Source organism: Pantherophis guttatus, chromosome 3, assembly GCF_059756535.1.
Source record: "Pantherophis guttatus breed Tessera chromosome 3, ASM5975653v1, whole genome shotgun sequence".
Taxonomy (NCBI): Eukaryota; Metazoa; Chordata; class Lepidosauria; order Squamata; family Colubridae; genus Pantherophis; species Pantherophis guttatus.
In genome coordinates this window covers 102663613-102688843 of record NC_142065.1, presented here as the reverse complement: position 1 = coordinate 102688843, position 25231 = coordinate 102663613, and the positions used below count along the sequence as shown (strand labels likewise).

At 37.9% G+C, this 25231-nt stretch overlaps 1 protein-coding gene across 5 annotated transcripts in view; it reads left to right on the top strand.

Annotated features, from left to right (window-relative positions):
* The window catches only part of CACNA1E (calcium voltage-gated channel subunit alpha1 E), a 453280-nt gene that overhangs the window by 345816 nt on the left and 82233 nt on the right, over positions 1–25231 (top strand). For 3 of the 5 annotated variants that reach the window (XR_015733193.1, XM_034409672.3, XM_060690121.2), the window contains exons 15-23: positions 1351–1463; positions 2916–3028; positions 6431–6562; positions 7327–7399; positions 11569–11686; positions 12465–12532; positions 15501–15598; positions 20620–20676; positions 22136–22738. Coding sequence is in view for 4 of the 5 variants with exons in the window: in XM_034409672.3 (XP_034265563.2) it covers positions 1351–1463; positions 2916–3028; positions 6431–6562; positions 7327–7399; positions 11569–11686; positions 12465–12532; positions 15501–15598; positions 20620–20676; positions 22136–22738 (1375 nt within the window). In the remaining variant the exon portion in view is untranslated. The remainder of the gene's footprint in view (positions 1–1350; positions 1464–2915; positions 3029–6430; positions 6563–7326; positions 7400–11568; positions 11687–12464; positions 12533–15500; positions 15599–20619; positions 20677–22135; positions 22739–25231) is intronic. The other 2 variants (XM_060690120.2, XM_060690123.2) reach the window with 1 other exon arrangement.

Sequence of the window (25231 nt, the reverse complement as noted above, 5' to 3'; positions counted from 1 at the left end):
GAAGTTTAGATCAAAATTATATTTCATTGAGTAAATTCATGAGAGCAGCGATAAATCTCCTTCTTACCTCCACAATTAAGTTAGGGCAAATCCTCAGTTGCATTTACTGAAGAGAATGATATTGAGGTTTTTCAATGCATAACCCAAAAGAAATGCAATCCAAAAAGTAGCTATATGAAAATATCTACATTTTCCTGAATATTGTAATGTAGTTCACAATCTGTTAGTGTGTGCAGAATGAATATATTAGGAGAAAGTGAAAAGGAAAATGCATATATTAGGAAAACATATAAAATGCATTCACATTTTCAAACAGACCAGTTTTTAGAATTGTAAATTGAAATAGTAATGTTTTGGTTATCACTGACCTCATTCCTTTTTACTCTTACTAATAAAATGGACAACCCACATTATGTTGTTGATGATGTTACAGACTTAATTTGGTAATGGCATTATGGGTGCTTATAAACAAAATTGTGTATGCCACAACAGCACCCCAGATAAATAATAGCTGGAAGAACAACAGGCCTGGAAACAATAGCAAGTCAGAAGAACAAAATTGTGAAATTACTGATAAACTTTTGCAACAAGCCAAATCTGGAGAAAAATGTTTGACTCTTGAGTTCTGAACAACTGCTAACCCAATCCACTAAATTCCCTACAGCAGGTTCTTTGCTTACTACATGAAAAGGCTTCCAAAATATTTTTTGGACATCCCATATTACTGCTTGTACATGAAATAAGGGGCAAAAGAAGAAACATGCTTCTTACCGATTTTGCTTAAGTAAACTAAACTAAAGTAAATCAAAATAATTCACATCATTAGGTGTCCAGAAAGAAGAATGCTTGAAGGATAGTTAGAGCAGAGATTGACTAACTTCTAACTTCTTCGGATACATTACCATTTATTTTTATTGCAGACATCTGTGTTTTAATGATATTGAGAGGCTGACTCAAATAAAATCTCTCAAATATCTGGTTTGATCATATAAAAACACAACTTACTTTGTAAGAATACCAGCAGGGAAAAGCTCATCAGCAGAAATTGGGCAATGATCCAGTGATGTGCCTTCTAATTTTTCTTGGAAGTTGGATAGAAAAGCAATTTTTATCATGTTCCCCACATTTTTATACGCTGCAGTTATAAAGACTCTTTCTAGCTCCCAGGATGATTGTAACTAACTTTTCTGACCTATGTTGTTTGATTGGGTGCCCAATCAGGTAGAGAAATTTGACAATGTCAGCCTGATATTTGAGGGTATTTTGTTCATTTTTATAAATTTTCTTTCAAAAATAAATGAGACAGAAAGGTAGAACTGGAACTAACCCACTTGGATGGCTTTCTTTCAGACTATGCAGAGTTTATCTTTCTGGGCCTGTTCCTCCTAGAGATGTCCTTGAAGATGTATGGAATGGGACCACGTCTTTATTTCCATTCTTCTTTCAACTGTTTTGACTGCGGGGTAAGCAGGGCAAATGATAATGAAGGAAATAAGTTAGTTGGAGGAAATGCACTGATGGGAATAAACCCTTATAAATGAATAAGGCAGAGAATGCGGTGCCATAGATGAGCAAAGGGAAGTTGGTTCAGAGGAAAGTTTTACAGTAATTTGATTAAACTGATGGTTATGTGTGCAGTCCCTCTATGTAGTCTATGTATGTCAGAAGGAAGGTGTTTCTTCAAACTTATCTTTTAATTGGCTATGAAGGTACAGCTCTTCCTACAAAAATAGATTTCTGGGAAAATATCACTGCTACAGGTAAAAATATAGTGGGAGATAGTTTTATTGTATAGAGCCAGGAATATCATGGATGGATGAATGGATGGATGGATGGATGGATGGATGGATGGATATAAAAGAAGCAATGATTTTGCTCACTGGTAATTTCCACCAGTGGAACTGAAAAAGAAATAGAACAGATAAAGAAAATCAGTGCATAGTGAGAAAAGAAAATAGAAAAGAAACAGAAAAAGAGAAAGAAAGAAAAAAGAAAAGTTTATAAGGAAGTGGCTTCTGATCTTATTGACAATGGTTATAAATTGATTTATATTTTATCTTCTCTTTAAGGTTATATCATAGTTTCCTGCTTTACATATGCTACCCTTTCGAATCACCAAACTCATCAATTACAACTTCATTTTTGTCTTTTTTTAGGAAAACGTCCATAAGCGGTTTCCAGTTACTAATAAATATAATTGTTGATCTTTCTCTAATCAAACAATCAATTTTGCTACCTTTGCTAGCTCTGTCATATTCATCATCCATTGCTCTGCTTTAGATCTTTCTATTAATGCATAAATAGTAATGTTGCAGCAATAATCATACATAAAAATAGCAAAACCATTGCTTCTTAAACATTTCTTTCTTGTCCTTACTCTTAATGGGCAAAATCCAGGAATACCTATATCCAGTCCTAATTGGTTAAAAAATAATTTCTCTCCAGAAAATAGTTGGAACTACAATTCTGTAAGGTAGAAGAGTCCAACACAAGCTATTTGGCATTGCTAAGAAGCCACCGTTTTTAGGATTCTTTGAAAGAAGCTCTGATTACTTATTGCCGTAAAACTAGCCAGTATGTTGTTTCTATTAGGGTTCAGTGATTCGGTACTTTGCATTGTTTTCAGGATTTTGTACAATTTGGAATGCAAAGTAGCTCTAAAACAAATGAAATAAAATATATAGCAGGTTCATTGTTGCTATTGCTTTGTTTCATTGCAAAGCATAAATATATTTGTTGATCTTGTGTGCACAAGACAGCACAAATGTGTGAAGCACCTTTTGAGAAGTGGAATTGTTCATACTGGTTGAAAGAGACTATTGGGATTATAGTCGAATATAGTTTTCTCAGAGGGCTGCAATTTGGAGACCACTGTATTATTTCAGGACTTCTTCTGCACATGTTTTCTCTCTTAGGTTACAGTGGGGAGCATCTTCGAAGTAGTTTGGGCTATCTTTAGACCTGGGACCTCTTTTGGGATTAGTGTCATGCGAGCTCTACGACTTCTACGGATCTTTAAAGTCACAAAGTGAGATTTATTCTACCTGTTTTCTCAGTGTTTCCTCTGTCCTTTTTCTCTGCCTTTTTGATTGTTTGATTGACAGATAATAACTTCCCCCTTTTCCTTTGCCATCCTTAGTGTTAATAATATTGGGCTATCCACCTATAAAAAGCTAAGCAAAAATTTAGAAAACTAAAACTGATATAATAACACATAATTCTCCTTTATATACCGTACACACCCATGCTCATACGTTTTCCTTGGAACATAGTGGAAGTTTCAGAAGACTGGAAAACAGCTCACATGGTTCCAATATTTAAGAAACAGAAAAAGGAAACCACAGACCGATTCGCTTGACATCAATACCTGGGAAAATTCTACAAAAAACAATTAAGCAGTGGGCGTTTGAGCATTTAGAAACAAATAGGGTAATTATCAGAATCCAGTATGGATTTGTTAAAAACAGGTCACGCCACACAAATCTTATTGCTTTCTTTGATGAGATGACTAGATTAGTTGACCAAAAGAATGCTGTGAATGTAGTATATTTAGTCTTTGGGAATTGGTAAGGCAGATCATAGTCTCCTTCTTGATGAAGTGGGAAAAATGTGGGCTGGATGTTCCTGCTATAAGATGGACTCACCACTTGGCTGAACAACTATATCCAATATGTGATCTTTAATGTACCTCAAAGGTTATGCCTTGGACATAGCACTGTTCAACATCTATGACTTAGATGAGGGAACAGAAGTCATGTTGATAAAATATGTGGGTGATACAAAGTGGGGGGAAAGGCTATGCAGGCTCAAGATTCAAAAGGATCTTGAAAATTTTGAACATTGGGTGCTATCCTACAAATGTTGTTCACTGTTGAGAAATGTAAAATTCTGCATTTAAGTAAGAAAAACCATATCTACAGAGCACATACAAGATTGGTAGTATCTGGCTTAGCAATAATACTTGCAGGAAAGATCTGGGACTCTTGGTACATTACAAGTTAAGAATGTCCCAGCAATGTATTGCAGCTGCCAAAAAAGCCACTGCAGCATCAATAGAGGTTTGGTGTCAAGGCCCAGGGAGTGCTACACCTATCAGGCCACATCTGGAACTGTATACAGTTATTAGTTATCCATAATACAAAAAGATGCTGAGGAACTGGAAAAAGTGCAGAGAAGAGCAACAAAGATGGTAAAGAGCTTGGGGCAGGAGTGAAATGCTCCCGGTTCGGACTGAATTGCCCGATCCGGTTGTGAGCATGGCGAGTGGTTCAGAGAACCGGTAGCGATCCTGGCGCGAGGCTCCGCCTACCCACCCGCTTGTTGTTTTGTATCCTCTGCACATGCAGGGGTCCATGCCAGAACCGGTAGTTAAAAATGCTTTAAAAAGTTAAAAAAAAAAAAAGTTCCGACATCATTCATTTGTCGGAACTTTTTTTAAAAAACTTTTTAGGCATTTTTTTACTACCGGCTTGGGCGAATAGGTAGTAAAAAAATGATTTAAAAAAGTAAAAACAAGGCTCCGACGATCACAGCTGGGCCATGCGATAATTGGAGCCTTTTTTTTTCTTTTTTAAAGCATTTTTAATACCTATTTGCCTGAGCCAGTAGTAAAAAAATGCTTTTAAAAGGTAAAAAAAAGGCTCCGAGAATCACAGCTGTGGCACGTGATCATTGGAACCTTTTTTTTATGGGGGTGGGGTGGGGGAGTGCGTTTTTGCTCCCAGCAGGCTGTCCTGAAGCTTGCTAGGCCAAAACGGGGCGGGGGGTATAGGCCAAAAACGGGGTGGGGGGTGTTTCTGAAAGAAAGAGAGAGAGAGAGAGAGAAAGAAAGAAAGGAGGGAGGGAAGGAAGGAAGGAAGGAAGGAAGGAAGGAAGGAAGGAAGGAAGGAAGGAAGGAAGGAAGGAAGAGCCAAGGTGGCACAGTGGTTAGAGTGCAGTACTGCAGCTACTTCAGCTGGCTGCTAGTTCAGCAGATCAGTGGATCAAATCTCACCGGCTCAAGGTTGTCTCAGCCTTCCATCCTTCCGAGGTGGGTAAAATGAGGACCCAGATTGTTGGGGGCAATATGCTATTTAGTATACTGTCTTTGGTGTAAGCCGCCCAGAGTCTTCAGAGAGTGGGCAGCATAGAAATATGAATAATAAAATAAAAAAAAAGGAAGGAGGGAAGGAAAGAAAGAAGGAAGGAAGAAAAAGGAGAGGAAGTAAGGACTACAAACCTGGCACTAGACGCAGCTTCAGAGGATAATCCAGGGCTGGAAGGGACCTGGTCAGGCTTAGGACCTGGTTATTTACGGGACCGCCTACTACCATCAATAGCCTCCCACCGACCAGTACGCTCCCACAGAGAGGGGCTCCTCCAGGTGCCGTCGGCCAAACAATGTCGGCTGTTGGCCCCTAGGGGGAGAGCCTTCTCTGTGGGGGCACTGACAATCTGGAATGAGCTCCCCCCAGATATACGGAGGATTCTGGACCTGCGCACCTTCCGCCGCGAGCTGAAGACGCTTTTATTTCATCAAGCTGGCCTCGCCTAAATCTTCTCCCTTTTAAGTGTAAATTTTAAATTTTTACTGTATTTTAAAATATGGGTATCTTAAATTATGGGTATTAATTCAGCCAAATTTATTTAATTCATTTTATTTGATTTTAAATTTTGTATATCTATGTGTTTTATTTCATGGCTGTGCACTGCCCTGAGTTCTTCGGGAGTAGGGCGGTATAGAAATTCAATAAAAACTAAAACTAAAAACTAAACCCAAAGGTCTTCTACTCCAACCCTGCTCCATCAGGACATTCTTAGTGAGTTTCTGTCTTTTGATCCCCCAGTCACATAGTTGCATAGCCACGCTCACCAAGTCACATGACCCCCACCACCAAGCCACGCCCACCATGCCACGCCCACAGAACCAGTAGGAAAGAAATTTAGATTTCACCACTGGCTTGGGGGCTAAATCTTGTTATGTTTTGTTTAAAGATGAGAGGATTAAGGGGAAGTATGATAGAAGTCTTCTGATACATGAAGGTGTCACAGGGAAGAGGCATTAGATATATTCTCCCTAGCTCCTGAGGATAAGACAAGAACCAATGGGTAGAAGCTTTACAGTGAGAGATATTTGAACTAAAGAGGAATTTCCTGATTGTGACAACTATTAAGCAATGGAGCAGCCTGCCTGCTACAGCATGGATGTTCCATCACTAGAAGTTTTCAAGAAAATACTGGGCAGTGATTTGCCAGAATGGTATGAACACTCCTGTTTTGGGCAAGGAGTTGGACTAGAAGACCTTCAAGGTCTCTTCCAACCCTAGGATGCTATGATACTATGGCAAAATTCTGCTAAATTCTGGTTACCCAAATAAATCCTGGTGCTCCCAAATAAAACAATTTTGTGATGCTTTTGGAAGCAGGCTATAACCACATCTGGATTTTCCAGGTATTGGGCTTCCTTGAGGAATTTGGTGGTCTCTCTGATGAGTTCTATGAAGTCTATTATCAGCCTGCTCTTCCTCCTTTTCCTCTTCATTGTAGTCTTTGCTCTACTTGGGATGCAGCTTTTTGGTGGCAGGTAAGTACATAACCAAAGAAAGCTTCTTTAATGTGTCACCCAAAATGCTAGATTATTCCAAAAGCTTCCATAACATTTTCCAATAATGCTACTTAATGCTTAAGTGCCCTAGGAGAAGCAATTGCTTACGCAGGATATGAGGGCCTAGTTAAATTGATTCTGAAGAAAGATTTTGGAAGATATGCCTTTCTTCTATTTTGCAGATTTACTGCACAAACATAATACTCAGTAGCTGTCACAGAAATAAGCATTCTACAGTCTTTCATCTGTTTTTTAAAAATTGTTTCAAAGATTCATAGCTCTTACTTCTGGGTTTGGAAATTTGTACACATTGGCAATTTGTTAGAATCCAGAGAAGCGGCAGAAGATTGAGGTCATCCTTTCAATGATAAGGAGATACAGTTAAATATCTAAAACAAATAGCAATTACTCTCCATTGCTCTTCAAAGATAATTCCTGAATTATCTTTTCAGCTATATTATCACTCTATTCTCTTGCCTTGATTCTATTTTTTCTGCCATGCAGGGGCCTTTTAGACTATCAGCCCCCTGCAGGAATCCAAATTAAAACATCCCAGACAATGGCTGTCTGGATTTCATGTGAGCAAATTCAGTAAAAGGAAGTCCATCACCTTTCTGAAATATAGAATTACAGAAAGAGATCACAAGGTTGGATAATTCAACTTTTTGCTCTCTTCAGTGGGATAAATCGGGGGGGAAAAAGTCCTAACATTAATGTTCACATTTGTTTTCTTTTGTAAACAGATTTAATTTTATGGATGGCACTCCTTCGGCAAATTTTGATACCTTTCCTGCAGCCATCATGACAGTTTTCCAGGTATAACTCTGTGCTTTGCAACCTGGTATTAGAGAAATTAAATCCAACATACAGGTTTTTACTACAGTAGTTTATTTTTGGGGGTGGGTGGGGGCTGGAGCCATAATATATCAGGAATGTTCTGCTCTTAAAAATGATAATTAAATGTCAAACTGCTGTCCTTTCCTCTTTGTAATGTATAATGAAATACATTGCATGTCCTGATTGTGTGCATTTTCCTTAACCTTATTGATAATAAGCAGTATGGATGCTATAGAGGGGATCCCACTGAGAATGGAAAGGCATTTTGGAACAACTGGGAAATCTGAGACTATATCTTCAAAAAATCATTTTGGAGGAAATATAAATTTCTCTCTAGAGCCAAACTATCATCCACCTTTCCAAATCCAAAATAACATGATTAGTTAAGTGTCAATTAACAGATGTGAAATGTTTGAACAATGGATCCAAATAAGGATTTTCTCCCCATCAGTCAGCTTGAAAAAAATAATAAATAGTACTGGAATTTTACTTTGAAGGATGAAATAAAACATTGTGGCCTGGCTTACAGATCAAGCTAATTTAAGGCTTGTTTAATTGTGGTTGTTGAACAGTTCTTAATGCCTAGCTGCAGATCACATGCTTTGCAAAGCCACTATCAAATCACATTACTGCTTAGTAAGATGTGTGAACCAGGTCAATTGCTAAGAAAATATTTAAATAAGAGGGCGCAAGATAACAAGCCCCACATTTGGTGCAATTAAAAGTGAAAATTTTAACCTATGAAGCCCTATATAGTTTGACACAATGGTGAAATCCAAATTTTTTTACTACCGGTTCTGTGGGTGTGGCTTGGTGGGCATGGCAGGGGAAGATACTGAAAAATCCCCATTCCCTCCCCACTCCAGGAGAAGGATATTGCAAAATCTCCATTCCCACCCCACTCTGGGGCCAGCCAGAGGTGGTATTTGCCAATTCTCCGAACTACTCAAAATTTCCGCTACCGGTTCTCCAGAACCTGTCAGAACCTGCTGGATTTTACCCCTGGTTTGACACCAATTTACCTTTAAAGACCACCTACTCTAACTAAAATCAATTCTCCTTATAAAAATATCTCCAGAAAAATTACTTGTAGTTCCCTGCTACTGTGAAGTTGGAGGGACGAGACTAGTACGAAATATTTCTTTGTAATATTTATTTATTGTTAAACTTCTATGCCACCAATCTTACTGCGGCAACTCCAGGCGGCTTACAGTTATACAATAAAGAACCCTCAATTATGGAACACTTCCCTAAAAAAACTATATTAAAAAGCTACATCAATTCCAATGTTATTGCCCTTCTGGAAGCAAGTCAAAACAGAGCTGTTCCAGAGGGCTTTTAAAATTTAATTTATTGAAAGAACACCATAAATATGTTTTATACTATTCTTTGTAATTGTTGTTTTATTATATTTTAGATACTGTATGCTTATACATTTTGTAATTATCTTTGTGCAACATGGAGCATCATTTGATTGCGATGTCTTAGAAATTAAATCAGTTCAACAATCAGTCAGTACTGAGTGGGTACAAAAGCAGTATGGACCTTAAGCTAATTGCATAGGACTCAAATCAACTCCCAAGAATGGGTTCAACTCCTTTTTGTGTTTCATTTTCTTTCTGTCAGGCAAAGATAACATTTTTTAAAAAAGTTAGCCTCTCTACAACAGCAATTTAATAAAAATGCCAACATGATTTAATAGTTAAATAAATTTGAATTGTAAGGGCAAAAACTAGAATTCATATGTGAACAAATTATAATTGGAATAATTTGATCAGACCAGCTGATACACAATTAAAACTACCGATCATCATACAATAAAAAGGGAAAACGAAGAAGCTTAGCAAACTATTTCTCTTCACAAAATGTTTTTTAAACTTTTCGTTGCTCATTTCTTTTAACATTCTACTGAATCAACATACCTAGTTATATGTAAGTTCTTCAAGTTATTGTCAAAGTTATCTGTTACCATAATCACCCAGTACAATTCTTCATTCCTTAATAACAATCCACCAATTGATTTTTTTGACTCCCCATCACTACACTATCCTAGCCTTTTCTTATTTATATAAAGTCTGGGCATGGGCAACACAGAAATGAAATGAAATGAAGATTTGAGTTTTGAGATGTTCCCAGTGGTGGGTTGCTCCTGGTTCGGCCCGGTTCGGCCGAGCCAATAGTGGTGACGATGTGATGTCACCAAACCGGTTCTCTTTGACTGGGAGCTGGGCCGTCCCACCCACCCCCGTTTTATTCCTACCTTTATTTCTTGTTTTTTAGCCCAGCTGATAGGCGCAGCAGATTGGATAGCACCTCAGCTGGGCAGAAACCTAACGTGCTTGCGTGGAGTGCAAGTTTATTTTATTTATTTATTTATTTATTTATTTATTTATTTATTTATTTATTTATTTATTTATTATTCAAACTTCTATACCGCCCTTCTCCTTTCGGACTCAGGGCGGTGAACAGCCAAAATAAAAACATTTATACATAATATTACAATTAAAAACAGATTTAAAATAATTAATAAATTTGGCCCATAATTTAAAATTTGTCAATTTAAAATCAGTATCAAAATTTTAAAAACCAACCCTAAAATCAAGACAGACCGGCTAACTGAAAAAAGTAAGTTTTTAGGGCCCGACGAAAAGTCCTGAGGCCGGAGATCACTCGTATCTCTGGGGGCAGATTGTTCCAAGGGGTAGGTGCCACCACAGAGAAGGCTCTCCTCCTGGGGGTCACCAGCCGGCATTGTCTGGCCGATGGCACCCTGAGGAGGCCCTCTCTGTGGGAGCGAACTGGCCGGTGGGAGGCTATTGGTGGCAGAAGGCGGTCCCGTAAGTACCCTGGCCCCAAGCCATGGAGCGCTTTAAAGGTGATCACCAACACCTTGAAGCGCACCCGGAAGTCCACTGGAAACCAATGCAGCTCGCGCAGGAGAGGAGTCACATGGAAGCACCCCATCACTCCCATAATCCCCCGCGCGGCCGCATTCTGCACCAGTTGGAGCCTCCGGGTGTACCCCAAGGGGAGCCCCATGTAGAGAGCGTTACAATAGTCCAGATGAGAGGTGACGAGTGCTTGAGTGACCATGTGTAGGGAGTCCCAGTCCAGAAAGGGGCGCAACTGGCGTATCAGGCGAACCTGATAAAAGTTTGGCACGCATGCAAGCGAAGCGAGCATGCAAGCGGTGATCACGCGCAAACCGTGTGCGCAAAGAGAACTGGTGGTAACACCGGTTGGAACTCACCACTGGATGTTCCTATTGTCAAAGTTTCCACTTGTATTTTTAGCTATAAACAACTATAACTGTAACTATAACAACTAACTTATTAATTGTAAGGTATCTATGGTTAAATTAAAGAAACAAACTCTTCACTAGTTTAGACACTAGTTTAGACAATAGTCACTAGCCACGGTCATCTCTATCTTCAAAAAGGGAAACCCCGGCCTAGTTGCATCACCTGCAAAGTCATGGAATCAATCATTAACCAATCTATTACCCTTCACCTAGAGACAAACAACCTAGCAAACAACAAGCAAACAATAGATACAAACTTAAGGTAAACCGCTCCAAACTCGATTGCAGAAAATATGACTTCAGCAACAGAGTGGTCAATGCCTGGAATGCACTACCTGACTCTGGTCTCTTCCCCAAACCCCCAAAACTTTAACCTTAGACTGTCTACTGTTGGCCTCACCCCATTCCTAAGAGGTCTGTAAGGGGTGTGCATAAGAGCATCACCGTGCTTACCATCCCTGTCCTAATACCTCTTTTAACTCATATCCTTTTCCTGTATTCAAAACCATGTTTACACTTTTATCTGTTATCTTATATATAATTAACAAACAAACAACAAATAAACAAACAAACTAGAATTGGGGGGGAAATAAATCTTTTTTGTGTGTGTTTACAATTTAGTATTAGTAATCTGCCTATGCCTGGAACAGTAGCACTTCCTGCTGAAGGAATTGGACTAGCACATGGGAGTCCTTAGCCAATGGAATTAACTATATGTGTTTCACTCTCTTTTGGCCTGTCCTACCTTGAAGGGTGTTATGAGATAAAATGAAGGGAGATCCCTCTGAAAGCTCCCTTGAACTTAGGAGGAGAGGTAGAATAGAAATCATATCAACTCTTTGTTTAGATATTAACAGGTGAAGATTGGAATGAAGTGATGTACAATGGAATTCGCTCTCAAGGTGGCGTCAGCTCAGGAATGTGGTCATCCATCTACTTCATAGTCCTCACATTGTTTGGGAACTGTATCCTTCTTAATGTATTGTTTTGAAATATAAGTTATAACATTTGACCATAGAAAGTAGTAATGGGAGCACTTCTGTCAAATCTGTAAGGCTTTTGCCAGCCCTGAATTGATTCGATGCCACTGTGTTCCCACACTATCATCTCCGTTCAACAGACTTCCAATTTCAGTACTCAATAGTTTTTATAGTTGAAGTATTAGTGCTCCATGCAACTTGGGAGCCCTCCCTCTTGGCTTCTAGGCTCTCCCTACTCTCCTCAAAAAATTAAGTTACTATACATCAAACTAGTGCCTCACCGTTGGTTTTGATAGGTCAGCATGTTACTTAACCCCTCATCTTTTAAAAAGCACTAGATTCAATACTTGGATGGAGAAGTGGGATAATGGTTGGATTATCTTTTTGTACTCTTTTATTGGCCAATTAACTTGCATGATGTTTTCCAAGTTTCAAGGTTGTCACAGTGAGAACACATGCAATTAATTTTAGGCTGTTTCACAGGGTTTGGAAGGTAAAAAGATGGCATGTTCATCTTTGTACATCTGGGCTTAAAAATCAGTGGGACATCACTCTTTTTTCCTTAGGCCATTTTTTTGATTGAAATGTCTATCCATGTTCTATTTTCTTTTCCCCATGAAATTATTGTTTAGACATTGTTTAGATTAGAAAGCTAAAACCCTTCCTACTTGAATAATCAGTAAATTTCTACATGGCAGAATTCTGAATGATTTCCATCTAGCTGCTTTAATGTGAAGTTTCATTCATCCCTCAACTATTCTAGATACCCTACTTAATGTATTCTTGGCCATCGCTGTGGACAACCTAGCCAATGCACAGGAACTGACAAAGGTAATAAAATGTTGTAGCATTAACAATCTACTGTATCTTAATAATTCAGAAGTCAATGTATTCTTAATCATTGTATCATTGTATCATTTTGATAGGATATACTTTCAATCCTGATTTACCAAACTTAAATTTTAGGGAGACAGAATGTCAAGAGCTTAAACCTGGCATGTAGAGCATTAATATAAAACAAAAGATCTTTTTCAGCCAATGTAAGGAGCTTTTTATCAGTATTAAGGAGTCCTATTCTGCCCAAGCATATTTGGAATTGAGGAGCCAGAGTTTAGTAATAATAACTTTAGGAATAACAGAATTACAGAATAACAGAGTTGGAAGGCACCTTGAAGGTCTTCTAGTTCAATCCCCTGCTCAAAGAGAACACCCTATACCATTCCAGATACATGGTTGTCCAATCTTTTCTTTAAAACCTCCAATGTTGGAGCACTCACAACTTCTGGAGGCAAGTTGTTCCATTGATTAACTGTTCTAACTGTCAGGAAATTTCTCCTTAGTTCTAGGTTGGTTCTTTCCTACTTTAATTTCCATCCATTGCCCTGTCTTCAGGTGCTTTGGAGAATAAGTTGACCCCTTTTTCTAGAAGAGGGAGGAGACATCCCTTCTCCTGACCTTTCATCCTTCTGTAGTAGTTATCACCTTAATGGTTTTCAAAACAATAAAAATAATCCAATTAACTAAAAGAAGAGAATTGCACAATAAAGAGGCAAGCCAAAAAAAAAAGAAAAGAATAAGCAATGCTAATTAAATTGGCAACAAAAATGTTTTAAACTTCTAAAGGACAGGTACCCATCACAAATGAGACCATATCCTTAGAATCTGCCTTCTCACTTTCTTAAAGTCCCATTACTTATTATTTTCCCCACTGATTTTATTTGAAAAGCTTTTGCGAGTTTCTTCCACAAATAGGCAAAACCTCTTTTCATTTCAGCTAGGCTTACATCCTTCCTATTCAGATTACTTAGTTTACAGATATAATCATTCTTTCTCATTACAGTCATCCGGGTTTATTGTAGTTATCTCTTTAAGAGCTCAGTATCACAAATCTCACTCATTTTTCTCCAGTTTGCCTGTTGATACTTGTGCAATTATTAAATTACAGTTATAAATTGGAATCATGCCTAGATGAGTTTCACTAGAAATTGTATGCTTATGATCCATGTTATTAGAAAATATGTAGTGAGTCAGTTAAGAAACTGCGACCACTGCTGCTATCATAATGGTGTTTTGGTAGAAATAGAAATAGACCATGTCATAACTCTAATTTCTAGTCCAGCTGCATTAATCATTTGTAGTATATGGATGTTAAAAAGACCCTCTATTACAGACAAATCTCTGTCACAGTCAATAAGAGTGAAACAGAATATAATAATCTATTTTTTTAAATTTGCCTCTGGGGTCAGATAAATATGCATCTCTAAATGGAAAAGGCCTGTGATGTTTTATATAAGTACCGGTAATTCATTAAAATATTATTTATCATCTCTGTTTATTATTCAAATTTATACCCCACCACAGACTTTAAAAAAAAATCAGTGAATATTTAAAACAGGAAAAGAAAAAAAAAGTATAAAGTAAACATCTTCAAAAGAAGATTGGATAGCCATTTGTCTGGGATGCAATAAGGTCTCCTACCTTGGGCAGGGAGTTGGACTAGAAGACCTCCAAAGTCCCTTCCAGTCCTATGATTCTATGATTTTGTGATTTAAACTGGTGTACATTGGAAATGAGCTGTAAATATAGCATTTCTGTTCTTGGGCTCATGATACAACATCATAGTCTTCTGTATTGCCCAAAATCTGACTGTCTCCTATATAAGACATGTGAGAAAATTACATGTGAGCTACTTTGATGAGTTTGGAGAATGAGCAGAATATAATATTTAATACTATATTTTATTGTTATTAAGCATAGAAATTTTATAGATGAAATCCACATGCAAGGGCATTACTTGTTTATATTCAAGGACTACAGGTCATTTTTCACTTCCCATTTCAACTGTTTTTGCTACTTTTGTTATTACTTACCTTTCATCTCACAGTTTGAGGTTACTCTATGATCCATTAAGCCAGGAAACAGACTGTAATTTTGAATCAACTGAATGGGAAAAGCATCATTTTATATGTACATTCAATCAAATCAAATAACTTTATTACAGTCTTTGACCAGTCTTGATGATGCACATTTTGATTTTTTTGGCTTGGGTAGCAATATTAAAATACTCTGAGTTGATTGCAGGAAAAGTGGATGGAAGGGTAAAAATGAATAACAGCAGCGATTATAATTTTATAGATATATTGTCCAGTTGAGACCTGAATTGCCATTGCTAAGCAATGTGATCATAAAGCAAAGCATCACACAGCCATTCTGCTTAGAGACAGCAATTTTGGCAGTTCTGGTTGCCTTCACCATTAAGCAAGAACATCCCATATTTGCCTTTTGCAATGTCCTCCTGGCTTCCTGATTGAATCTGCTTGAGGGAAGCTGGCAAAGAAGATAACCAATGATGAAAACATGACTGCGGGATGCTGCAATGTCTTAATTGTGACCTGGATGCTAAGGGCCCAGGTCACAATCACGAGACCGCGGGGACATTGTAATGGCTGGAACTCCAAGGAGCGGTCATAAGTACCACTCGTTCTGTACCATTGCAAGTTTGAAAAGTTGCTTAATGAGTGGCTATAAACTGAGGGCTACCTGTAGATTGGATATATGTTTTATAGATCTTTGAAGCCTTGCAGAAATCTCAATGTAGTTTTCTAGTAGGAATGTTTATGTACACCTGGGCCTATCATACAGGTGGCCGAAGGCCATGTATCTTTCTCACCCATGATCTCAAGCATATTTAAAGATAGTGCAAACCTTAGTGTTGCAACTTGAGATAATTATGTAAATCATTCATTCAAAGTATGTGACTTTTTCTTCTATTTAACCAGTGCCTTTGCCTTTTCTTTAGGATGAGCAGGAGGAAGAAGAGGCTTTCAATCAAAAGCATGCTCTGCAGAAAGCCAAAGAAGTCAGTCCAATGTCTGCTCCCAACATGCCTGCTATAGAGTGAGTTGCCAGTCTCATTCATCATAGGCCACATTACCTTACATCCCCAAACGTGCTACAGTCATAACTCTCAGAAAGAAAGAGTAGAACATAATCTGTAAGATTGAAAGAAAACATAAAATAAGATATAGTGTTTGCTTGGCATATGGAAGCTTCCAAGGACAATCTTTAGAAGTTTCTAGCAGAAAAACCATGTGAGTTATTGCTAGGCTAGGTGAATCTTATTCATGAAGGACATTAAACTTTACTTTTTAAAAGTCCAGGCAAGGATGACCAAAATATTTCCAGCTATTTGATGTTGATGGTTCAACCATTCAATCTTTTTCAGACCCGTCAATCAAAACTGCTGATGCTGTTTCCATTAATATTTTCAGCAGATTTTTATAAATGCTTACACTAATGGAGTCTGTACTCAAGTGCTAGAAAAATGCAAAACAAAAGAGAGGGACTTATTCTTCCTATCAAGCAACTGTAACATCTACCAAATTTCTCATGGTTCTCAATAATACTAATAATACTATTAGTAATTTAGAAAACTATTGCCAGACTCCCTCCTTCTTTTTTCAAAGAAAGTTGTTGAGAAGGTAGGTGGGCAGAGAGTTTCAGATGGATGGAATATCTGGATCCATTCCAGTGTGGATTCAATTGTCAAAAACAGACAGAAGCTATATTGGTCAGTCTTATGGATAACCTGCTGTAGGCTTAGATGGAGGTAATGTACCCCTCTTTCAGTGATGGGTTTCTACTGGTTCACCATGGTTCGGGTGAACCAGTAGTGGCGGTGGCAGGAGGCTCCACCCACCCACCCGGACATCATCATAGATGCTCTGCACATGCGCAGAAGGTTCTGCGCATGTGCAGAAGTGCCGCATGTGAGCTCACAGTTCCGAACAGGTAGCGAAGGTAAGTGGAACCCACTACTGCCCTCTTTGTCCAGTGGCAGAGTTTGATATCTTCAACCATGAAGGTATCTCTTTGGACCACCTGTAAGGATTGGCAGAGATATTGTTTTATAGGGTTTCTCTTCCTCCCTGAGTAGTAGACTCTAACTGAAGAGAGAGAAGAGAATAGAGGCCTGCACCATTGGCATTCTCTTGTGTGGTACACCAGGACTCACCTCTCCCTCATTGTTCTTAATATCTACATGACACTTTTGAGAGAGCTCATGTGCCAGTAAGGAGTGAAATCATTAATAACACACTCCAAACTGAACAGTGAAAGTTGTGCAAATGTTGTCCCAATGCCCAGAAATGTGAGGGCCTGAGTAGGATGGAACAGGCTTGGGGTCCAAGCTTCCTTCATCTTTACCTCCTGAAGGGGGAGAGGGCACTATAGTTCAGCAAGCAGAAATACATTTGTGACTCCAGCTGGTACAATTGATGGACTTCTGGGCCAGGAGGAGATTCCCCCAATAGCAGGTAAAATATAATTTACTAAAGCACAATTGCAGCCTTTCCCAAACCAGAAAATGGTAATTTATGCCCTTTGTTACCGCACACTTAGCAGTTTGCTCCACGTAAAGCCACACTTTCAGATCAATCAGACCGACCTTAATTTTGGGCAGAAAACAGAATCTCTGGGGATAATCTTATATCTTGATTATACAGAGATGGGGGCATGTCCATCAAGTAATTTAGTCACGTGTTGTAGAGGACACCCATGTTTCAGAACTTTAAAAGTAAATATCTAATTTCTCCAAGGGGAAGTTATTTCTCTCAGATAATTTTCTGGGAATTAGAGTGGTGTTTGTTGGGGTTCTATTATACATACTTGAAAAGAATAGAAGGTCTGTGAAAAGAAATGAATGAGTGGAAATTGCTTGGGTTTTTTTTGTTTTTTTAAAAATTTGATTTATATGCCGCCCTTCTCCGGAGATTCAGGGCGGCTTACAATGCGTTAAGCAATAGCCTTCATACTTTTGTATATTTATACAAAGTCAGCTTATTGCCCCCACAAACTGGATCCTCATTTTACCTACCTTAGAAAGGATGGAAGGCTGAGTCAACCTTGAGCCTGGTGAGATTCGAACTTACAGTAATTGCAGACAGCTGGTGTTAATCATAATGCTTTTAGTCTGCTAAGCCACCAGGCCCTTTTATGAAATCCATTCTATCATAAGGCACTGAACTTCTTTAATTTCCCTCCCTACCCAGTACTTCGCCTTCCTGCCTTCCTTCCTTCCTTCCTTCCTTCCTTCCTTCCTTCCTTCCTTCCTTCCTTCCTTCTGTTTCTGCTGAAAGAAAGTGGGGAAAATATGTACTCTGTGTGTAGAGTGCTTCTGTGTGTGAGTGCTTTGTATATGATACAAGCAGAAGTATTGGTATATGCAAATGAGGGATTAGTTAATTTTATAAACCTTATATCTTATTTTGCAGACAATTAATAATTATTGAGGTAACTAAGATTTATATTTTCCTCATATTCTTCACATATGTGATCTATGATAGGTATAAATGCATCACATATATGCATGGACATATACATATGTCTTAAGCTACATATATTGAACATCCAGTATGTATTTATTTATTTTAGTAAACATATATAGCCATCCATCTCACCTATGTGATTCTTGGAAGCACATACAGTTAAAAAATTGATTTCAGCTGAGAGATTTGTCCTGAGGAGATCCAAAGAGCTCTGTATACAGTAATTGCTCCATTAAGCTACAATTCCTGTATATTTTTATATTTTTCAACAAGATTTAACTAGTCCATTAGAGTCAACTTTTCTACTTTGGCCTTTTTCTCATAACTCTTGGGCCTTTTCCACCGCAGTCTCATTCCATTCCCATGAGACCTCTTTTCTTCTGGGGCAATTTTTTGTGAAACATCTGGGCGGACCTCCTTTGAACCAATTCTTATTTTCTTCATGCTATGTCAGTGGAGACTATCTTGAACAAGCCTTTCTGACCTTGTCACCTGCTTTGAGTGGGTCTTACACATTCCATTTTCCATGCATGTTTATTCACAGAAAGACATGGCATAAAGCTATAAATTACCTTTATGTCTATAGGAGAAGGATGACAGAACCTAGAAGTGCAGTGAAAAACCTAGAATCCTTATGTAGACACAAAATAACAAAGCCCAACTGCCTTGAGTGCCATTGACCCTTATCTATCTCTAAGCAGATGCCGACCATTAGTCAAGTAGATTCCTGTGCATAGGTTTTTAGCAATAAATCAGTTTAATTGAACCTTAAAATGTGAATCTGGACTTTTGTGCCTGACAATTTGTGCCATAGTATTATATAATTACTGATAGTATGTGCTAGTGATAGAGCACTGGCATTAATTCATCAACTCATTGATTAATACATGATTAACATTCTTTTTGTTGCTTTAATTATATGATTTTAAATCAACTACCAATAATTTTATAGATAGTACAAATAGAGAATTGTATACAAAACTATGTTCCCTTTTATTTAAAGTATTATCCCAAAACAGACACAAATATAGTATATCCACAGTTCATCAATCATTTCTAGCAGATGAATCTTCCTGTATTTTTATCTGTATGTTTAAGAGTTATTTTTCATTCATAAAACTATTATGATTTCTGCCCCCACTTTCCATTTTTCTGCAATATTTTAAGAATATAAAAGATATGTGGAAGGCATAACATAGACTAGAAAGAAGAATGTTGATTCGGAGGTTGTACTGAATTTTTTTCTATTTATGTTGTACTGCTCTCAAAATTATGTGGGATGGAGACCATCCAACATGTAACTTTCATGATGTAGAAAATGGGCCTAAATATATTTTTATTTCCATTTTTTTACTTCAGCTTTTCTATTAGACAACTCCTGCTTTTGATTGTGCAGACAGTGAAGATTCTGCTGAAGATTCAATACTCTCAATATGCCCTAATACTCCTCTGTAACTATATTTTAGAGGAAGTTCAAAAGTAGTACAATCTATCTTTTTTTACTGTGTTTTTTTTTAAAGTTGATGAAAATCACTCAACACTATAATATTCCCATTACCCAAAATTGGTTGCTTATTTTCAAGATGAAATATAGAGCTATTTCTTCTGGAGGTGCTCATATTAGGAAGTAGCAACAAGTGGAAATAAATAAAAGATGCAAAACAGTACAGTGCCATTGATTGAATATGCTTTTATAAAATATTGGCAAAGTATCAAAAAAGCATTTTCTTTGTGTTCAAGATACAAGATAGGTGAATCTGATGAAATATTTAAATAATTCTTGTATAACAAAACGCTTCAACAAATGGCAGCCGCTAGTTAGCTGTTGGCTGTAATGAAGATTGATCAAACAACCCAGAAAAAGCAATGACATCATTTCTATTTTATTGCCAAGATAACTCACCAGGAGGCAAACTTGACTTAAGGGCATCATTACTATCATTATGTATCTCTTCCTAATATACTGATAGTCGTAAATGCAATGCCAGAAACTGACCTCAGATCTCTGCAGTTTGAAGAAAAAACCTTTGTACAATTACTGTCTCAGCACCAAATGATGGCATGTTGTTATTATTATTTATTAGATTTAATAGAGTCATCCACTCAAATGCACTCTGGGCGGCTTACAAAATATAATTAAGAATTAAAGGAATTAAAAACATAAAATAAAATAAGACACCACAGACTGAAAACAACATATCCTGCTTCAGGAGGGAAAAACACATAGTCTAGCTTCCCATAAAGTTTTGACCTTTTGCTGCATTTTCAACACTCTTTCAATCTAGTGCAGAACAAATATCTATGTATTTCATTTTTTTGTATACAAATGACCTTCTTAGCTGTGGAAAATACGTATTCCAAAGTCATAAACATTGGCTTATATTTAATGTTCACTATGAAAGTAATGGATTAGGATTGATCTTTGTTTGTTTATTTAACAAATTTATATAGCCACCCATTTCACCAGAAGTGAATTTATGCACAAGTGTTAAGAGTTCTTTGGTTTTCTGCTTGTGCATTATATGGGATTCTGAGTGCTGGGACCATCAGTGACATTGCAGTGGACTGAATGCATTCATTTTCCTTCCCCAGAAGAGACAGAAGGAGAAGACACCACATGTCGATGTGGGAACCACGTACCAGTAATCTGTATGTGTGCATGTGATTGCTTGTTGTGAGAGGTTACATGTGTGTATGTGATAGACTCCTGCTATTGAGTTCAAGTATGTGTTGTTTCATGTTTATGTTGTAAGAATGGATGGATGTTTCAATCTAGTAGTGTTTATGTGCGTATAGTCCGAATCAGCGTGGGTCTATAATCTGTATTTATTATACAAGTATGAGAGTATGTTTTATGTTTGTTTGCAGAGTATGCTTCTATGTATGAAACAAGTCTGTGAACCAACTTAAGCTGTATTATGACAACTACACTGGTGTGTGTGTGTGCAAACAGTCCATTAAATTGAGTGTGTATTCAAACTGTTCATGTACGACCTGAATGTATGTCAGTATCTTGTGTGTTTGCTTACCAATATGTCAGACATGTGTCTTTCTATTCCTGTGTCCATATGTCTGTCTATAAAATTATGGTATACAATTTTATAAGATCAGCAAAAACCCCTTGGAACATTCAATGCTACAGACAAACACTTGCACAGCATCATCTACAATTTTCAGTTGCTCCTTAAAGCTGTTAGATTATATGAGGTACAGGTTTGATGACACCAGGGGTAGAAATATTGCATGTTAACAGACAATTTCCCTAGTAACTGAGAAGAGCAGTTTTCTTAGTTATCCTCTATATGTGCCAAGAGGACCTACTTTCAGAACAGTGGGTTATGGGCTGCAGGCTCAGGTGACAGACTGAATCCAAGAATTGAGAGGAGAACCTAAGCACTGCCAGGCTCTAAATATGGGGTTGGTGGGGCACTGGATCAGCCTGGATGCATTTGCTTCGCCCTGGCACTGAGCTGAATGGGACTTGGTACCGCATGCCTCCCCTATTGCTACTTCTTCCTGAGCCCTGTGCATGTACTTCTTTGGGTCCATCTTCCCTCTTTAGGCTGTTGGCTAATCACCCCCCTTTCAGAATAGTAAAGGAAATGTCCCATTTGCCTACTAAATGGGCCAGTCCTGAGTAGCCCTTGTGCTTGCATGCAATACTTTAAGTCACCTTTACCATACCCCTGCTTGTTGATGAACACTTACTTTTTTTACTGTACTGTAAGCGTATTAAAATTGCAGTACATGCAGACTGATGCCATATGTTTAAGTGATCTGGTGGGTGCTTTCACGAAGACAGTGTTGTGAATGTGCTCGGTCTTTGGCCTCATTGTCCTGTTGTTCGAGCTTATTGCCATGTGCCCAGTGAATGTGGAATGAAATGTCTTCCAGTGATTTGTTGACATCATGCAAGTGGACTTGATTCTCTTATTATCCTGGAGATACTGTGATTTTGCTGTGCATTCATGAAATTCAAGGAAAGAGAGAATCATGTCCCAATATGTGATTTTGTATGGTCTTAGTTGCATGCTGTATGTACTGGTATGTGTTCTTATGTTTCTGACAGGGCACAGATGAATTGAACCCATTTGTTTTCCTTTCCCAGGAGGGACAGGAGAAGGAGACATCACATGTCTGTGTGGGAACAGCGGACTAGCCAGCTCCGCCGACATATGCAGATGTCCAGTCAAGAGGGCCTCAACAAAGATGAACCTCCTCTGCTCAATCCAAATGCCAGTATTTTTCGGAAAAGGAAGTTACTGGAAAACTCTGGCCTAGAAAAGATTGAGGGTGATCAAGGAGGTAGGCCAGAGCAGACAAACGGAGAAAGTCTGGAACAAAAACCCCCAGGGTCCAAACCCTGCCCCAGCATCCGGGATGACCAGAGAAGCCCATCTCCTCAGGCCAAGAAGGAATGGGAAGAATGGCATCACAAATCATTTCACGGGAATTGTGATGTCAATGATCAGGAAAGCAAAGGAAGCGTAAGCTTTGATGACAGGGCTCGGCTCCGGCAGAGTCAGAGGCGTAGCCGACACCGCAGGGTGAGGACTGAAGCGAAGGAGAATAGAACAGTCAACAGCCAAGAGAATGGCCCAGAAGGAGTCACACCAGCAAAAGGAGAGCAGAATGGGGATCATAAGGAAAATGAAGAGGAAAAGGAGACAATTGCTGAAAAGGAACCAGTGGCTGACATGGAACTGAAAAGGTAAATAATCTAATTCTGTTCTTGATGCTGCCTCCCCAAGGAAATAAGTGGGTGGTGTGCCTATCCATTCTTATTTCTGCTAACTACCAAAATAGATGATTGCTAAATCTTTATAAACATTTAGTAAAATGCAGCAAATTGTAATGGCCTTCTATATTGACTATTAATGGAATGATGGCTAATAGGATTTTTACACATTCAGATCATCTAGGAATTATTGGATTGTACAAACAGTTATTAAAGTAAGAAGTAGCTGACAAATAAGTGAAGCCAAAGTGAAGTCCATTATAGAAACCTGAGGGAAATGAAGTAGAGCCCAGGAGAATGGGATTTTTCCTTTGTAGAATATTTTTACCCTAATAGACAGAATTAATAGAATAAGAGTTGGAAGGGTTCTTGAAGGTTTTCTAGTTCAAACCCCTGCTCAAGCAGGAAACCCTATACCATTTCAGACAAATGGTTTCCAATCTCTTCTTAAAACCCTCCAAGGTTGGAGCACCCAACTCATTCCACTGATTTAATTGTCCTCATTGTCAGGAAATTTCTCCTTAGTTCTAGGTTGGTTCTCTCCTTGATTAGTTTCCACTCATTGCTTCTTGTCCTACCTTCAGCTGTGTGACTTTCCTCTTTTGAATACCGTACTCTGTTTGTTTTGTGTACTGGCTGAATAAATGTCAGAAAACATACTTTTCTTACATTCTTTTAAAATAATATACAGGTAGTTCACAACCACAATTGAGTGCAAAAATTCTGTTGTTAAGTCAGACACTTATTAAGTGAATTTTGCCTCATTTTAGGACCTTTCTTGCCACAGATGTTAAAAGAATCACTTCAGTTGTTAAGTTATTAACATGATTGTTAAATTATTCTGGCTTCCCCATTGGCTTTGCTTGCCAGAAGGTTGCAAAAGGTGATCACATGACCCTGAGACACTGCAGCCATCATAAATATGAGTCAGTTGCCAAGCATCAGAATTGTGATCACATGATCATGGGGATGCAACAATGCTTGTAAATGTGAAAAACGATCATAAGTAACTTTTTTCAGTGCCATTGTAACTTTGAATGGTCACTAAATGAGTTGTAAGTTGAGGACTACCTGTGTATATGAAATAAGATGTATATCAAATAGGATAGTCAGATACTGTATGAGTATAGCTGTAGGTATAGATACACATACAGATATACAATAGATTCAAATGCAGATATTACCCTCTCATCTCCATAGACAAGCTACATCTGGCAGTAATCATTTAGTATCCTTACACACATAGATGAAAGGGACGAGATAAAAGTGATGTACAGTAAAAATTCAGTTTTGTGAAATAATAGGGGGAAGGAGGTGTCCATTACAATTGAATATCAGTTTATAACAGTTAAATGGCATGAATCACATGCAAATTGCTGTGATTCATGACATTTAAGTTACTTGTGCAAGCCTGCCATAATTATACAATTATATGGATGCTGTCATTTTATACAAATTACATAAATTATGCCAATTGTCCAGACTGCTTCAAAAACAACAAACTTCATCTATTATTTGTGGGCATAAAAACTACTATTTCTTTCTTAGTCTCCTATATATGCTTCTTTGGGTTCATTTCCCCTTCTTAGGCTGTTGAATGCTCCCTCTCTTTTGGAGTAATACTGGAGAACTCTCTGAATTATAGACTCTTGATGAGCTCTCTAAAAGATCACACAAGACAAAAGGTAGAAAAGAATGCAGAAGTAAAAAGAGGTCTCTTTTTAGCTTCGTTGCATATTTATAACATTCTGTACATGAAACTCAGATAAGATTAATTTGGATTTGTTATATTCAAACAGAAGGATTAAGCAAAGTAAAAATGTTGTTTGGCTATTTTTCAATCTACTCATTTACAGTGTATTAGGGTTATCAGATCAAAGTTGCAAACAACAATGTTATTGCTATCCTGTGGTCATCTAAATTTTACTGCCCAGTTCTGGACACTTCTATTTAACAATGTATAGAATTATTGCTCTTATTTCTGCTAGTGAGACGTTTTCATTATACTAGCTTTATTTTTTGTCCTGATGGAATATTCACAGAAATAAGGCAAGCAACAGAAGAATCAATACAGATTTTAACCAAGCTATGCCAGCAAATCTGGAGAACAATACGGTGACTAATAGATTAGAAGAGGTTGGTCACATTCCTTGGTTGAGAAAGGGAGATTTAATAGTGTGCAAACTGCTGTGCAATATTCTTAATTTCACATGTTAGCAAAATAATACTTAGACTCATTCAATGCAGATTGGAGCCATACAATGGAAAAGGAGATGCCAGCTGGATTTAGGAAAAGTCAGTTAATACAAAACGTTATTGCTGATGTATGCTGGATGATTGAGGAAGCCAAAGAATGCAAAAAGAAAAAAGAAGTCAGCATGTGTTATATTGATTATAGAATAGCATTTGATTGTCAGTCATGTCAAACATTAGGAAAATGGGAATTGCAGAACATTTCATTATCCT